Below are 18,869 nucleotides of genomic sequence, written 5' to 3' on the forward strand. Positions count from 1 at the left end.
GGAAACACTGGACTAAGTGATATAAGCCAGATACAAAAGGACAAATATTGTGTGATTACACATATGAAGTATCTAACATACACAAACTCATAGAGACAGAAAGTAGAATAAAGGTTACCAGGGGCTGGGAGGGCAGTGAGTGGAGGAATGGGGAGTTATTGCTTAATGGATACAGATTCTGTTTGGAATGATAAAAAATTTTGGTGATATATAGTGGTGATGGTTGCACAACATTGAAAATGCACTTAATGCCACCGAATTGTGCACTTAAAAATGGTTAAAATAATAAATTTTATTTTATGCATATTTTATTACAATAAAACAGAAGTCAATGGTGATTATAAGCACTTATAAAAACCTTCTTATCTCACTGGTAAATGTAATTTCTGACATATTATTAATATGTCTTTACAAAAACACACAACATCAGTGAAGAAAGGATTATACTTGAAAGAAATGTCTTTAAAAATTTTTATTTAGAATTTAAAAATTTAATTGTATTCCTAAGAATACAGGCATTCCTTAAAATCTAAAGAATAAGGAGTAACATAAAAAGAACTGTTCTATTTTGGGGGAGGGGAGATCCTATTTTATTGGAAAAGAAAAATTTAGGAAATTATATTATTCGTTGGCAAGTCCAATAAAATACTTTATAGAGGAAAGAAGCTGGCAAATATCTGGAGATATTTTGAGGTTTCACCTAAGTCAAAAACTATTAAAATATGATACGAATTTAATAAGATGGATTAATATACAATAAGAATACAGTAATAGAGAGAGAGTGACATCAGCAAGATGACAAAACAGGAAGTTCCAGCCCTCATCCCCCACAAGAACACTGATTTAACAACAATATAAGGACAAAAATACCTTTATAAGAGAACCAAAATCCAGTTAAGAAGTTGCAGTACCAAAGATGAATACAAAGCCAAGAATAGCCACGCTATAATGAGTAGGAAGAGCAATTTCACTTTACCCACATCAGCCCCCTCTCCAGGCCAGCACAGCTCAGCATCAGAGAGATCACCTTGTCCTACGACTTCTCCCTCAGGAGAAAGAGAGAGTGTAACATACATCCAACATCTTTGGCCTTTCATGTCACTGCCCAAAGGACCTGTTTCTGTCTTGCCTCTTTCAAACCACTGAGAGATCAAGCATAGTGTGGACATCTGACAGCAGCTAAGAACAAAAAATAAGTGGGTGGCTTACTGCAGCCAGCACGACTCAGAGAGATTGGAAGAAGGTGTACAACCCTGAGATTTCTCCTCCTGGAGGGAGGGAGAGAAGCGAAACATGCATTCAACATCCTGGATTTTTTGTGCACTGTCCAAAGGGAAAAGAGTGGGCAGCTCACTACAGCCAGCATGGCTCTGTGAGACTGAGAAAAGGCACACAACCTCTCCTCCCTGAGGAGGAGAGGACAGGAATGTGCCTCTAACATCCTGGCCTTTCAGTGCACTACCCTAGGAAAAAGGGGTGGGGAGTTTACTGTGGCCAGCATAGCTCTGTGAGATTGAAAGAAAGCGTAAAACCCTGAGACTTCTCCCCCAGGAGGAAGGAAGAGGAGTGGAACATAATGATCTGTAGAAAAGACTTGAGATGCTCCCAGTCTCTCTAGCTGGGCTGATTGGTGAAGGTCTTTTCGTGTTGAAGCCAATCCATAAAGAATGAGAGCAGTAGCTGTTTTTTTCAAATGCACAGACACCAATGCAAAGCTACAGGGAAATATGACACAGCCAAAGGAACAAATAAATCTCCATTAACTAACACTAAAGAAATGAAGCTCTATGCAGTCAGCTAGGTGGCATAGTGGTTAAGTTTGCATCAGTGGCCCAGGGTGTGCAGGTTGGCATCCTGGGTGCACACCTAGGACTGCTCATCAAGCCACGCCATGGCAGCATCTCACACAAAATACAGGAAGATTAGCAAAGATGTTAACTCAGCAGCAATCTTCCTCAAGCAAAAAGAGAAATATTGGCAACAGATGTTAGCTCAGGGCCAATCTTCCTCACAGAAAAAAAAAGAGAGACAGAGAAAGAAATGCAGCTCTAGAATTGCCTGGCAAAAAATTCAAAATAATTGTATTAAAGGAGCTAAAAGGAAGTAATACAAGACCACAGAAAGAAAACTAAATGAAACCAAGAAAATGATAGGAACAAAAAGAAAATATCAACAAAGATAGAACCATAAAAAAAAGCCAAACAGAAATTCTGCAGCAGAAAAATACAATAACTCCACTGAAAAATTCAATATAGAGCTTGAACAACAGACTTGATCAAGCAGAAGAAAAAGATCAGCAACTCAAAGGCAAATAATTTGAAATTATCCAGTCAGAGGAGCAAAAAAAAAAAAAATGGCAAAGACTGAAAGCCTGATGGACTTACAGGACATCATAAAGAAAACTAATATATGCATTATGCAGTCACAGAAGGAGAAGGGAGAGAGAAAGGGGCAGAAATCTTATTTAAGGAAATAATGGTGAAAAATGTCCCAAGTCTGAGGAGAGGAAGTGACATCTAGATTCATGAAGCTAAAAGGATCAAAAAGATAATGAATACAAAGACATCTATACCAAGACACACTATAATCAAATTGCTAAAAGTCAAAGACAGAGAATTTTGAAAGCAGCAAGAGAAAAGTGACTTGTCACATACAAGGGAGCTCCATAAGGCTGTGAGTGGATTTCTCAGCAGAAATTTTGCAGGCCAGAAAAGGCTGGAATGACATATTCAAAGTTTTGAAAGAAAAAATCTGCCAACCAAGAATACTATATCTAGTAAGACTGTCCTAACAAAATGGAGAGATGAACACTTTCCCAGAAAAACAGAAGCTGAGGGAGTTCATCACAACTAGACCTGCCTCACAAGAAATGTTAAATTTTTGTGACATCAATAACAATATGGGGGCGGGGGTGAGGTAGAAGTATACAGTTTTTGTATGTGATTGAATTTAAGTTGTTATCAGCTTAAAATAGACTATTATAACTATAAGATGTTGTGTGTAAGCCTCATGATAACCACAAAGAAAATACATATAGAAGATACATAAAAGAAAAGAAGCAAGAAATCAAAGTATATCACTACAAAAAAATCAATGAAACACAAAGGAAGACAGCAAGAGAGGAAAAGGAAACAAAGAAACAATAAGACAAACAACAGTTAACAAAATGGCAATAGGAAGTCCTTCCCAATCAATAATTACTTTAAACATAAATGGATTAAACTCCCAATCAAAAGACATAGAGTACACGATTGGATTAAAAAAGAATACCCAACAACATGCGGTCTAAAAGAGAGTCACTTTAGATTTAAAGACACACATAGACTAAAAGCAAAGGGGTGGGAAAAAGATATTCTATGCAAATGGTAAACAAAAGAGAGAAGGGGTAGCTACACTCATCTGAGACAAAATAAACTTTAAGTCTAAAACTTTAACATGAGACAAATAAGAACATTATATAGTGATAAAAGGATCAATTCATAAAGAAGATATAACAATTATAAATATATATGCACCCACTATGAAAGCACCTAAATATATAAAACAAAGACTGACACAACTGAAGGGAAAAACAGACAAGAATAGAAAATAGTAAGAAACTTCAATACCCTACTTTCAACAATGGATAGAACATTCAAAAAGGAAATCTATAAGGAAAAAGAGAATGTGAACAATACTACAAAACAAATGGACATAGATATATACACAACATTTCACCTAAGACCAGCAGAATACACATTCTGTTCATTTGTACATGGAACAGTCTCCAGAATATATCACACTAGGTCATAAAACAAGCCTTAACAAATTTAAGAGGATTGAAAACATATCAATTATCTTTTTTGACCACAATGGAATGAAATGAGAAATCAATAGCAGGAGGAAAATTAGAAAGTCTACAAATATGTGGAAATTAAATAACAAACTCCTAAACTAATGGGTCAAAAAGGAAATCACAAGGAAAATCAGAAAATATATTGAGACAAATTAAAATGAAAAAACAACATACCAAAACTTATGGGATTCAGCAAAAGCAGTTCAGAGAGACTTTATAGTGACAAATGCCTACATTAAAAATGAAGAGGGATCTCAAGTAAACAACCTCACTTTACACCTCAATGAACTAAAAAGAAGAACAAACTATGTCCAAAGTTAGCAGAAAGAAGTAAATATTAACATTAGTGCAGAGGTAAATGAAAAAGAGAGTAGAAAAACAATAGAAAAAAATCAACAAACTAAGAGTTGATTTTTGAAAAGTAAACAAAATTGACAAAACCTTTAGAAAGACTAAATAAGAAGAAAAGAGAGAAGACTCAAATCAGAAATGAAAGTGGAGACTTTACAATGGTTGACACAGAAAGAGAAAGAATCATAAGAGAGTACTATGAACAATTATATGCCAACAAACTAGATAACCTACAAGAAACTGATAAATTCCTAGAAACATACAACCTACCAAGACTGAATCATGAAGAAACAGAAAATATGAACAGATCAATAACGTGTGTAGAAGTTCAGTCATCAAAAACTTCCCAAACAAAGAAAAGCTCAGGGATAGATGACTTCATTGGTGAATTCTACCAGTGAAGAATGTTTAAAGAATTAATGCAATCTTTCCTTCCAAAAAACTGAAGAGGAGGGAATCCTTCCAAACTCATTTTATGAGGCCAGTAATACTCTGATACCAAATCCAGACAAAGACACTTCAAGGAAAGGAAACTATAGGTCCATAACCCTGTGAACATAGCTGCAAAAATCCTCAACAAAATACAGCAAACTGAATTCAACAGAACATTAAAAGGACCATTCACCATGATAAAGTGGGATTTATTCCTGAGATGAAAAAATGGTTCAACATACACAAATCAATTAATGTGATATATCACATTAACAGAATGAAGGACAAAAATCATAATCATCTCAAAAGATGCAGGAAAAGTATTTGATAAAATTCATCACCTTTCATGATAAAAACTCTCAACAAATTAGGCACAGAAGAATGTACGTTAACATAATAAGAGTCGTATATGACAAGCCCACAGTGAACAATCATACCCAATGTAGAAAAATTGAAAGCTTTGCCTTTGTGACCAGGAACAAGACAAGGATGACAACTCTTAGCACTTCTATTAAACAAAGTATTGGAAGTCGCAGCCAAAGCAATTAGCAAGAGAAGGAAACAAAAGGAATCCAAATCACGAAAAAAGATGTAAAATAAACTCTATTTGCAGATGACATAATTTTATATGTAGAAAAACCTAAAGACTCCACCGAAAAAAAATTGTTAGAACTAATAAACAAATTCAGTAAAATTTCAGCATATAAAATCGACATGCAAAAATCAGTTTTGTTTCTATACATTAACAATGAACTATGCAAAAATGAAATTGAGAAAACAATTTCATTTATAATACCATCAAAAAGAATAAATGACTTAGGAATAAACTTAACCAATGAGGTGAAATATTTGTACACTGAAAATTACAAAGCATCGATGAAAGAAATTAAAGAAGACACAAATAATGGAAAGACATCTTGTGTTTACAGATTGGAAAACTTACTATTGTTTAAATGTCCATATTACCCAAAGCAAGCTACAAATTCAATAGTATCCCATCAAAACACCAGTGAGATTTTTTACAGAAATTTTAAAAAAACTATCTTAAAATTCATATGGAATCACAAAAGACCCCAAAAGGCCAAAACAGTCTTGAGAAAGAACAAAGCTGGAGGCATCATACTTCCTGATTTCAAAATATATTACAAAGCTACAGTAATGAAAACATATGGCACTGACATAAAGACAGATATATAGACCAACATAATAAATGGAGAGCCCAGAGATAAACCCACACATACATGGTCAACTAATCTTTGAAGAGGGTGCCAAGAATACAAAACAGGGAAATAGTCTTTTCAACAAATGATGCTGGGAAAACTGGATATCCACATGAAAAGAATGAAACTGGACCCTTATTGTTTTAGTCTATTAGGGGAGCTATAACAAAAATACCATAGACTGGGTGGCTTATAAACAACAGAAATTTATTTTTCACACATCTTGAGGCTGAGAATTCCAAGATAAAGGTGCCGGAAAATTTGGGGTCTGATGAGGCCGACTTCCTGGTTCAAAGACAAGCCTCTCAGCTCTGTATTCTCATAGTGCAAGGGAGTGAGGGAACTCTCTGGGTTCTCTTTTATGAGGGCACAAATCCCACTTATGAGGGCTCCACCCTCATGACCTAATCATCTCCCAAAGGCCCTCACCTCTAAATACATCACCTTGAGCTTTAGGATTTAACACATGAATTTGGGGGGGACACAAACATTCAGTCTATAGAACTTATCTTACACCATACACAAAAAACAACTCAAAGTCGATTAAAGACTTAAATATTAAACCTGAAAGTATAAAACTCCTGGAAGAAAATATAGGGAAATAGCTTCATGATATTTGTCTTGGCAAGGATTTCTTGGATATGACACTAAAAGCATAGGCAACAGAAGCAAATATAGGCAACTGGGACTATATCAAACTAAAAACCTTCTGCACAGCAAAGGAAACAACCAACAAAATCAAAAGGCAATCTATAGAATTGGAGGAAATATTTACAAACCTTACATCTGATGAGTTAATATCTAAAATATATAAGGAACCCCGATGACTCAATAGAAAAGAAATAAAACAAAACTAAATAACCCAATTTAAAAAAGGGAACAGGACTTAAATAGGCATTTTTGCAAAGAAGACATACAAATGGCCAACAGGTACATGAAAAGATGCTCAAGATTGCTAATAATCATGAAAATGCAAATTAAAACCACCATGAGATATCACCACACATCTGTTACAATGGCTATTATCAAAAAAACAATAGATAACAAGTGTTGGAGAGCAGATGGAGAAATTGAAACCCTTGTACATTATTAATGGGAATGTAAAATGGTGCAGCCATTACAGAAAACAGTATAGAAGTTCCTCAAAAGGTTAAAAATAGAACTACCATATTACGAAGTAGTCCCACTTTTGAGTATATATCCAAAAGAATTAAAATCAGGATCTTGAAGAGGCAGCTACAGTCCCATGTTCATTGCAGCATTATTCACAATAACCAAGATAAGAAAACAACCTAAATATCCATCAGTGGATGAACAGATTAAGAAAATGTGTAAGCTCCTTGACGTAGGTCTTAGACATGATTTTTTGGATTTGATACCAAAAGCAAAGGCAACAAAAGCAAAAATAAACAAGTGCGACTATATCAAACTAAAAAGCTTCTGCACAGGAAAGGAAACCATCAATAAAATGAAAATCAACCTACTGAATGGGAGGAAATATTTGCAAATCATATATCTGATAAGGGATTAATATCCAAAATATATCAAGAATGCATACAGCTGAATAGCGAAAAAAGAAAAAAAATCCAATTAAAATATGGGCAAGGGGCCAGCCCGGTGGTGCAATGGTTAAGTTCCCACTTTCTGCTTCGGCGGCCCGGGGTTTGCGCGTTCAGATCCCGGATGCAGATATGGCACCGTTCAGCAAGCCATGCTGTGGCAGGAGTCCCACATATAAAGTAGAGGAAGATGGGTATGGATGTTAGCTCAGGGCCAGTCTTCCTCACCAAAAAGAGGAGGATTGGCAGTAGTTAGCTCAGGGCTAATCTTCCTCAAAAAAAAAGGGCAAAGGGGCCTCCCTGGTGGCACAGTGGTTAAGTTCGCACATTCCACTTCAGCAGCCCAGGGTTGGCCGGTTCAGATCCCGGGTGCGGATACGGCACCACTTGGCAAGCCATACTGTGGCAGGCATCCCATACATAAAGTAGAGGAAGATGGGCATGGATATTAGCTCAGGGCCAGTCTCTCTCAGCAAAAAGCGGAGGATTGGTGGCAGATGTGAGCTCAGGGCTAATCTTCCTAAAACAAACAAACAAACAAAACGAAACAAAAAAATGGGCAGAGAATCTGTACAAAAATTTTTCCAATGATGACATACAGATGTCCAACAAGTACAACAAAAGGTGCTCAACATGACTATCACCAAGGAAACGCAAATCAAAACCACAATGAGATATCACCTCACATCTGTTAGAATGGCTACTATCAAAAAGACGAGAAATAACAAGTTTTGGAAAAAAGGGAACCCTTGTGCCCTGTTGGTGGGAATGTAAATTAGCACAGCCACTGGGAAAACAGTACAGACGGTCCTCAAAAAGATAAAAATAGAACTACCGTATGATCCAGGATTCCACTGCTGGCTATTCATCTGAAGAAAACAAAAACACTAACTTGGAAAGATAGATACACCCCCATGTTCACTGCAGCATTCTTTACAATAGCCAAGATATGAAAGTAACCTCAGTGTTCATCAATGGATGAATGGATAAAGAAATTGTAATATATAGATACAATGGAATAGTACTCAACCATAAAAAAGAAAAAAGCTTGCCATTTGCAACAACATGGATGGACCTTGAGGGCATTATGCTAAGTGAACTAAGTGCAAAAGAGAAAGACAAATACCGTATGGTCTCACTTATATGTGGAATCTAAAACAAACAAATAAACTTTGAGAACATGGATACCAGTGCCTTCCAGAGGTGCTGGGTGGGTAGGCAAAACGGGTGAAGGGGGTTAAAAAGTACGAACTTCCAGCTATAAAATAAATAAGTCATGAGGATGTAACTTACAGCATGGTGATTATAGTTAATAACACCACACTGCATATTTGAAAGCTGCTATGAGAGTAAATCTTAAAGATCTCATCACAAGAAAAAAAGCCTTTGTAACTTTGTATGGTGATGGAAGTTAACTAGACATATTGTGGCGACTGCTTCACAATACATACAAATATCAAATTACTGTATTGTATAGCTGAAACTATTATAATGTAATATGTCAAGCATATCTTAATTTAAAAAAAGGAAACATGGTACACATATGATGGAATATTATTTAGCCTTAAAAAAGGAGTAAATCCTCACACAGGCAACAACGTAGATGACCTGGAGGACACTGTGCTAAGTGAAACAAGCCAGTCACAAAGGACGAATACTGCATGATTCTGTTTATACGACATATCTAAAATCATCAAACTCACAGAAGCAGAGAGTAGAATGGCTGCCAGGGGCTGGAAGGAAGGGAAAATTTTGAGCTGTTGTTCAACGGATATAAAGTCTCAGTTATGCAAGAGGAGCAATTTCTAGAGATTGCTCTAAAACATAGTATCAATAGTACTCCTAAAAATTCAAGAGAGTAGATCTCATGTTAGTATTCTATCAACAATAAACAAAAAAGAATAATTCAAATATTTCACATAACACTTTCATTTTGAAAGAGTTATTTTCAGTTGCGAAAGAAACTAAAATTCCATCCAAGTAAACTCTATGGTTGATATTTGCATTTCCTGGACTTTTTAACTTTATAAAGTCTCCGATGGATAGCAGCATATGTGTATTATTTCTAAACAAACTTAGAGCCGTTTCCTGAACTGATGGTTTGGTATTAAAACTCACAATTAATCTTCCATACATTTAAACTTCATAAACTTGTAAAATTATGTCAGTGATGCACTAAGTTGCATAAAGAAGCTAGCATTCCATTATGCTAAGTGAGCTAAGTCAGATAGAGAAAGACAAATACTACGCGATATTATTTATATGTGGAATCTAAAAGAGCCAAACTCAAAAAAACAGAGAGTAGAATGGTGTTTACCAGGGGCTGGGAGGTGGGGGGAACTGGGGAGATGTTGTGTAAGGGTACAAAATTGCAACCAGTAGGTAAGTCTTAGAGATCTAAAGCACAGCATAGTAATTATAGACAACAATAGTGTATTATCAACTTCATAGTTGCTAAGATAGTAGATTTTAACTATTCCCATCACAAAAAAGAAATGATAATATCTGCTCTGATAGAGGTGTTAGCTAATGTTACAGTGGCAATCATATTGCAATATACAAATGTATCAAATCAGCACATTGCATACTTTAAACTTATACAATGTAATAGGTCAATTATATCTCAATAAAAATAATTTTTAAAAAGCCAGGATTCCTATAACTCAGATAAACCAGTAGATTTAGAAAAAAGACAATCAAAACCTATTACTACATAATGGTATATAAGAAAAAGAAAATATACTTAATATTAGTGTGTTTTGAATTTATGGGTTTTATTTTCAAATAAGACTACCCATAATTTGAGAGCATAAGTATAGGTACACCATCATAAGACTGAAAAAATAATAAAAGTAACGTACAATTAAAAATATGGGACTGTTTGTAAAACCTGAAATATCAAACTCACAAATTGTCTGAATCACAAGGATATGTAAGTTTTATGAAAAGAAAAATTTACAGGATTAGTCGTTTTACAAAACCCCTACAGTGTGATAATTATGAGAAGAGACAAAATTACAAGGAAAGATGATGAAAAAGTTGCATCCCTTGCTATTAATGTATTATTAAAGTCGAATGATCCTCACCTGTTCAGGATTTGCTATGAAGTTTATGGCAGTATGGTGACGATCGTCTTCCTGTAACAAGCTGAAGGTAAACTGGTAGTCAATCAAAAGGCTGTCTGTAGGGGGAAAAAAACACAATCCTGATATGTACTTTTAAAAACTGTTTAATAAACAAAAGTTAGGTGAAAACATGTTGCACGTCAGTATTGAAAATGATTATGATTAATTATTAGTGGCCTGTCCAAGACTGTCAAAATATAAACCTTTGTCATTAAGCAACAAAAAACAAACTATAGTTATGGAAGAAGTCCTAATTCTTTAAAAATTACATTCATTACTTCTGTTGTCATTATAAAAATTCTACAAAGGCTGTAGACATTCTTGAAACTACAGAAAAGTAAGAAAATTAAATAAAAGTCATCCATAATCTTACAACTAGAGAAAAATAAAGGTAACATTTTGGTGCATTTTATGCCAGCTAAAATTTTGTAGATAGAAGGATACACAGGCAGACATTTTGGTATCCTACTTTCATGAGATCAAAACTCTTCGCAAACATAAATTTTAATAGCTAAATAATATTTCATCAGATGTTATAATGCATTTACTTGGTCCTTTATTATTGTGGTAATTTTTACTTCTGGCAATTTTAAAATGACTCTGTCATACACAGCATTCTAAAGAAGTAATTTCGTGAACAATTGATAAAAAGAATTTAGGGGTAAACAACTTTTAATTTTGTCCATGTATAATGCTGAAACCGAGGTGAAACATTTGAACGTGGTAGGTCATGAGAAACTTCACAGGTTATACACGAGTGAAGTAATATGCATAATGTTAAACTGCCACCCTTATAAAAAATAGATCAAATTATTTTAAATAGAAATGACTTCTATTTTTTGGATACATATCTTTCATGTTATGCCCTCAGCCACTAAACACTATTAAAATAAAAACAGGAATAATATCATTGGATTTATTGTTAAAATTATCAAGGAATTATTCTTTATGTTCATAAATTATTCTTTATAGTTCATAAGATCCACCCTATATATTTCCTGTATAATTTAGTGTAAGGCAACATTTACTCTTTCTAAGAATTTATAGGCATCCTTACACATGATAATGAGAATTACTCAATGGGCCATATTTCCGATTTTCACCTGACTGTCAAAAAATGCAGAGGCAAACTCAATGGGCCAGTGTTGTTCTAGGCACTGAAGATACAACAATAAAAGATAAAACTTTCTGTCCTCATGCAACTTATATTCTTTTGGATGGACATTGGAAATTAACAAATAATTCAAGTCTATAATATAACAGATGACAGAAAGTGTTTTGGAGAACAGTAACCAGTGAAGAGGACAGAAGTTGCTGTTGGGGTAGGAGTATGCTTGCAATTTCGAGAAGGAACATTTACAGATAAACAATAGTAAGAGAATAAACCATGGAGTTTACTAGAGAAAATGTAATCCAGGCAGAGGAAACAAGTACAAAAGCCTCAAAGAAAGGACAAGCCTTAACTGTGATTCTTGTAAAGAGCTTGTGGCAAGAATGCAGGCAAGAGGTGAGGGTGGCATGGGTAATAGCAGTGGAGGTCATGAGAAGGGGTCAGACACATGGAAGGTATTTGGAAGGTACAACAAACAGGATGAGCTGAATAAAAAGATGTAGCATTTGAAAGAAAGAAAGAAAAAGGGTTTTTTTGACCCGAGACCAAGCTAAATGTCAGCATTAACTGAGATGGGTAAGAAGAATAGGTTTTATTTGTTGGGAGTTGGAGGAATAATTGGAAGCTTAGTTTTAAAGATGTTAAGTTTGAGCTACTTATTGAATATCCAAGTGATATGTTGAGCTGAGCTCAGGAGCATGTCTAGTAGATAACAATTTGGAAACTATCAGCATTTTAGATGGGATTTAAAGCCGTGAAGCTGGAAATCACCAGCTGTAGACAGAGAAGAGGTCCCAGAGATGAGCCCTGAGGCACACCAAAGTTAAATAAACAGATCCTCAGGAAAAGCCAACAAAGGAGACTGAGAGGGCACTCTGTGAGATAGGAATAAAACCAGAATTTACTGTCATGGGAGCCAAGGAAACATAATGTTTAAAAAAGAGAGTAGTGATCACCATGGTCAACAGCAGCTGACAGGGCTTCAGAAGTAGGGCTGCAATGCTGAGGAAAGGTAACATTCAGAATGAAAGACAAATAACACTGAGGAAAACGAAATACTTCAAAGCTATTTTCAAGAATTTGCATAATTATCTTTATTTTTTCTAGCTTGAAACTAAGCATTAAGAAGCCAAGAGTAGATGGCCTTTAGGAGGTAAGGACTGGGTGATTCGGACACATGAGCAGCTCTGGGCAGAGGGTGCAGCACCCCAGGCCTGCGGACAAGCTTCAGCCTGTATGGACTCCAGCCCTCTGCCAAAATCATGTCCCACCAGATTCTTGGCCAGGCATTCAAGCTTGATTTCTTCATTCTTGTTTATTAGAATTGGAAGTACACAATCAGCACAATGTATGTTGTGTATGGTAATGATCAATCCTAAAGTCAGTTGTGCTAAAAAAATAAGCATGAATCCTGGAACAAAATTAACAGGAGTATTACTCAATTCAAGTGACTAATAAGAGTACCACTCAGTGAGTGTGAATTATTACAAATTGAAGAAAGCTTAGACTTCTACCTGAACGTTTCCTTTTTAAAAAGCCGCATAGAATTAAAGTCTTTCAGAAGCCAAGTGCACAATTTTCCACTTAATCAGGAGATGATATATTTCTCCCCCAAATTTTAAATATGATGTTTGTGTGTTTTTAGGGGAGGTTGTGAATGAATAATTACCTGGCACTTAAAACATGTACCTTAATGCGGAAATTTGCTCTGAACGTCACAGCTAAGTAGGCTACAGGACACAAAACATTAAAATTTAAAATATGTCTCAAGTTGGTGCAAACATACATAATTTGAAAATAAGTTTTTGTACTGCATTAATGAGCCACTTTATTATGGTATAAAAAAGGACGTCATGTTTGACTATGAATCAACTCAAATAATTTATCACGTTATTGATAAATACAGAGAAATGACAAGCAGCAAGAGGACTGAGTGTGATGATCAAGAGAGGTGAGAGAGCATCCTTTTAAATTGGGAGAAACAGCATGTTTTTATACTGATTGGCATAAATGAAAATTTAGTAGAAAAGGAAAAGTTGATGAGACAGGAGAGAGAGGAGAAGTTTTAGAACAACATCCTTGGGTTGGTAAAAGGCGACACCTCAGAACTCGAGGGATGACCCAGTGGTGAGTTCCACGGGTTTGCAGGGCTTTTGTTTGTTTTTGCTTCCTATACATCACCACCTGGGTGCTAGAGCAGCTGAAATCTGGAAGTGCCAAGAAAACTTACACCAAAAAAAAAGCCCTAAGAAAATCCTGCTGCTGAGACTGCAGGATGGAGCCCTGTAAACCATCTCCATCCTGCACTCAGGCAAGCAGAGGGGGAGCCTGAGTTGCTGCAGGAAATACAACAAAGTGCCAAGCTTCATTAAAACTCAGTCATAGGTACACAATTTTTAAATTATATTACATAGACTATAAAAGTATGTATACTATATATGTGAAAATACATATATTATACTTTCCAGCATATTTTAAATTTTCATAATTAAAAAATAAGTTGTATTCTGCATGCATATTAATGACTAGAAATAATTATGAGAAAACTTTTTGAATAGAAAAAAAAAGCCAAAGAGATATATTTGAAAGCTTGAAGAAACCATAAACACCATACAAATCAATCCTCTGATTTCATAGACTGAGCCCTAAAGGTTGAAACAATCATAAATGATATAGCTAGTTCTTAAATATTTTGGCAAACAATCAGCAAACTATCTCTGGTAATTCCAGGAAAATTAGAAGTTGGCAATTAATTTCCCAATTGCATCTAAAAATTAAGCCTATAAATATAGGTAAAGTGGCTATAAAGAAGAGCCACTCTTCTTTACACCTCTCTCACTTTTTGAATGAACTTGGTAGATCTGAAGATGAATATGAGCCTCTTCATACTTCTGGCTCCATATTCTAATTACATAGATGAAAAAAAATCAAGAAAACAAAGAGAAAGAAAAATTTGAGGGGCCAGCCTTGAGGCCGAGTGGTTAAGTTCGCATGCTCTCCTTTGGCAGCCCAGGCTTTCACCAGTTCGGATCCTGGGTGCCGACATGGCACCACTCATCATGCCACACTGAGGCGGCGTCCCACATAGCAGAACAAGAAGGACCTACAATATACAACTATGTACTGGGTGTCTTTGGAGAGAAAGAAAAAGAAGAAATAAAAGAAGATTGGCAACAGATGTCAGCTCAGGTGCCAATCTTAAAGAAAAAAGAAAAACTTGACATCTTTTGTTTTGTTAAGTTAGACTTGCACAGTGAGAAGAGGAAAAAGAAATATAATTTTGTCAACAATAGAGTAAACATATATAATTATTTATATGAGTAAAGTGTTTAGTCATTTAAAGTATCTATGTTTAGTATTTTTAGTATTTAAAATATCTATGTGCATCAAAGGAAAAAGAAAATCTAAAAAACCTCACAAAATTAAAGATGAAAGATGAGATAACACTGAAGACTACAATAAAAAGAGAAGTAAATGAGTTAAAACTGTAAAAAACAAAACAGAAACAAAAAAGTAATGATACAATGACAAAAGTAAACAGAATTAGAAAATAAAATAATTAAAACAACATAAGACTGAATCAGTGCTATATGGGTCATACCTGAAAAAGCCTCCCAGAATAGAACAGAGATGAAAATTACTCAAGAAGAATAACAGACACAGAAATTTTCAATATATGCATGAGTAATACTGTTAAAGCAGACAACATAACAAATTGAAAAGAAGAACATATATGTTAAACATGTGATGGAAAAAAATCTGTTGAAGACTAAAACCTAAATATTGAGAGGAAATGGCCCATATAAAAGAAAAAAAGAATTTAGCATCATTCATAATAACCCCAAAGTAAAAACAACCCAAATGTCCATTAACTGGTGAATAGTAAATAAAACATGATATATCCATACAATGGAATATTATTTGGTCATAAAGAGGAATGAAGTACCGATACCTGCTATAACATGGATGAACCGATGAACCTTGAAAACATTATCAAAAATAAAAGAAGCCAGTCACAAAAGATCATATATTCCATGACATGATTTATTTGCTATGTCAGAGTAGACGAATCCATAAGACAGGAAGAAGGTTGCCAGGGGCTGGGGAAAGGGAGAATGAGGAGTGACTGCTAATATGAAAATGGTCGAAATTAGATAGTGGTGATAGTAGCACAACCTTGTGAATATACCAAAAATCATTGAATTGCACACTCTAAAAGGGTGAGACTTTTGGTATATGAATTATAGCTCAATACAGCTGCTATTAAAAAAATATTATAGACATGCAGGCACATCCAAGTGGGCATATCCACACATGCACACACACACACACACACACACATTCACACATACAAATGAGTTATTTACAAAGAAAGATTAGGCAAGATGTCAAGTGTTCTTAAGTAACAATATACGTCAAAAGACAGGAGACTGGAGTACTATTTTTGAATATGTATGCTCAGCCATACTCTCTACATACAAAAACAACATAATGGTAATTTCTGGTAAGCAAATGTCCTAAAGTACATGACCTACATACTCATCATGAAAAAAATTATTCATATACATACTACAACTAAGAGACAAACACAAATATGAAAATCGCACAGCAAAAAGGTCTGACGGTGAATAGATGATGACAGATTCAAAGTTAAAATAAGAGAAAACAGCTATCTTTTAATGTTTAAAATAAGATTGTTTACCAAAAAAGATAAAACAACTAAAAAGCTACTAAAATAATAAATGATTTCAGTATGTGGCCAGATATAAAAATATGAACACCTACAGCTCTTATGTGGATCTATTTTATTACATTGGTGATTACGCCTCTCCACCAAAAAAACCCACACTGCCTTAATTACTGTAACTACATCATTAGCCCTAATATCTGAGATCTCCAAACTCCTTTCAATGCATACCCTTGGCTTATAATAAAGCTGCCTGGAGAGTACAGAGTGTTTGAGTCCTATAAGTCTTTTCAGAAGTGAAATACAAGATAATTAATGCATAATTAAAGTACATGTGGAAATTGAAATTAAGAATGATGTCAAGAGAGATAATAAGAGAAAGATGATGAGTCAGGTGAAAAAGTATTAAATGGAGAAAATATTAAATGGAGTGCACAGGATTTCAGTGAAATATTGCTTCAAAGGAGATGAAATTTTTGAACGGGTAAAGAAAAGCAATTATTTGTCAGTGTCAAAGGGAGCAAGGCAGATAGTATCCCCATGTCTAGATTCTAAGGTATCAACATTGGAAAAGAAAAAACAGTCAATTCTTCCCTTAGAGGACAGCCAGTTTTCAGGATACAAGAAGTTTGAGTTAAAGCAAAATAGTAGAGTTCCAAAAAGAGAACAAGAATATACTTGGTGATTTAATTTAAAAAATAATAATAACTTTAAAAAAAAAAAGAAAAAACACTCCAAAACCAATGAGCATCCTTAGCTCCCAGATTTTTATTTCTAAGTACCATTCTCCAACATAAGGAACCACAGGTTCTTGGGGAAAAGGTTGATTCCAGGGCAAGATCAGGAAAAGTACAAGATGAGTCTAAAATATCTTGCAGTGCCAGAAAATAAGAAAGTACTCAGCAAATTATGGAGTCACACCAAAAAGACACAGAAGCCAATTTAAGGGGGTTACCATAGCCAAATCTAGAGCAATTTCAGCTATAAAATAAATAATGATAGCAATTTATTATAAGCCATAAAATAAAAAATATATCCATGGGTGCTTACTCATGTAAGCAAATAATTGAATAAACAAATAAATGATGGAGAAGGGACAGCTCTTCCTTATAGTTAATAAATGTAGAAGAAATTATGAAATAGAAAATCACCACTTGGCAAGTACATTAATAATAATTCTGGTAAGAACAATCAATGTATGATAAAGACAGTGGGTAATAATATGATGAAAAATAGGATATAGGCATTATCTCAAATAATTTCCCCATAATATACTCACTAAATACAAAAATAAACAGTAACTTCACATTGTAGAAACTGGTAGACACCACATATTAACAAGTGATTGAAGATAACAGCACCAGTAATGGGACAAATTGATATCATATGCTTCTCAACAGGATACACTGAGAGACACACATCACTTCTGTGGTATCCTTACTAAAAATGCCTAACCTGAACATAATCATGAAGAAACACTAGACAAATCCAAATTGAGGGATATGCTATAAAATAACTGTCCGACACTTTTCAAGGGTCAAGGTCATAAAAAAAATTGCAAATTTTTTGTTAAGTCTGAAATTATTTCACATTGAAAATGTTGAAAGAACTTTTTAAAAAGCTGCCTATATGTCCTCAAGTTTCACCCATGGCGTATGCTGCAGGATTTCCATTCATCCATCAGTGGACATTTAAGCTGTTTCCACAATCTTGGGTATTTTGAACAATGCTACAGTGAACACTGGAGTGCTATTATCTCTTCCAGATCCTTATTTCAATTCTTTTAAATGAATTTCCAGAAATGGTATTGCTGGAGCTAAGTGAAATAAAGAGAAGGACAATACAGAAGGACAAATACTGGATGATTCTACTTATACGAGGTATCTAAAATAGTAAAACTCATAGAATCAGAGAAAAGCATGGTGGCTGCTGGGTGCTGAGAGGAGGGGGAGAAGGGAGTTGCTAACCAACAGATATGAAGTCTCAGTTACACAAGATAATAAGTTCTAGCGATCTGCTGTCCAACATTGTTTCTATAGTTACCAATTCTGTATTGTACATTTAAAATTTTGTTAAGAGGGTAGTTTTCATGTTAAAAATAAAACAAAATAAGATAAATTTTAATTTAATTTTAAAAACCGCCAATATGGAAAAAAATAAAATTATCTTAAAACCATTGTACGCTGATAGAAGAGAACAGATAATGACACACATAAAGATATTAAGAATAAATTAAAGAAGAGTAATTTTACATTTTAAAGAACAGAAATATTTCCTTTGTGACATCATGTTTGGAGAAGATACAAATACACAAAAAGTGCATATTAGTTTCTTACTGCTGCTGTAACAGATTACCACAAACTCAGCGGTTTAAAACAACATGAATTTATTCTCTTACAGTTCTGGAAGTCTGAAGTCCAAATTAGTTTTACAATGTAAAACCAAGGTGTTAGGGATGGTCCATTCTGGGGGCATTCAAAGAGAATCCATTTCCTTGCGTTTTCCAGCTTCTAAAGACTTCTCACCCCTGGCCTGATGGTCCCTTCTTC

The 18,869-nt window shown here is 34.7% G+C and overlaps 1 protein-coding gene across 2 annotated transcripts in view; it reads right to left on the reverse strand.

Moving 5' to 3' along the window:
• The window catches only part of ATRNL1 (attractin like 1), a 737,371-nt gene that overhangs the window by 454,825 nt on the left and 263,677 nt on the right, over window positions 1–18,869 (reverse strand). For both annotated transcript variants that reach the window (XM_014849275.3, XM_070482616.1), the window contains exon 22: window positions 10,484–10,578. In XM_014849275.3, coding sequence (XP_014704761.2) covers window positions 10,484–10,578 — 95 coding nt within the window. The remainder of the gene's footprint in view (window positions 1–10,483; window positions 10,579–18,869) is intronic.

The sequence above is a fragment of the Equus asinus genome, chromosome 2, assembly GCF_041296235.1.
Source record: "Equus asinus isolate D_3611 breed Donkey chromosome 2, EquAss-T2T_v2, whole genome shotgun sequence".
Classification (NCBI taxonomy): Eukaryota; Metazoa; Chordata; class Mammalia; order Perissodactyla; family Equidae; genus Equus; species Equus asinus.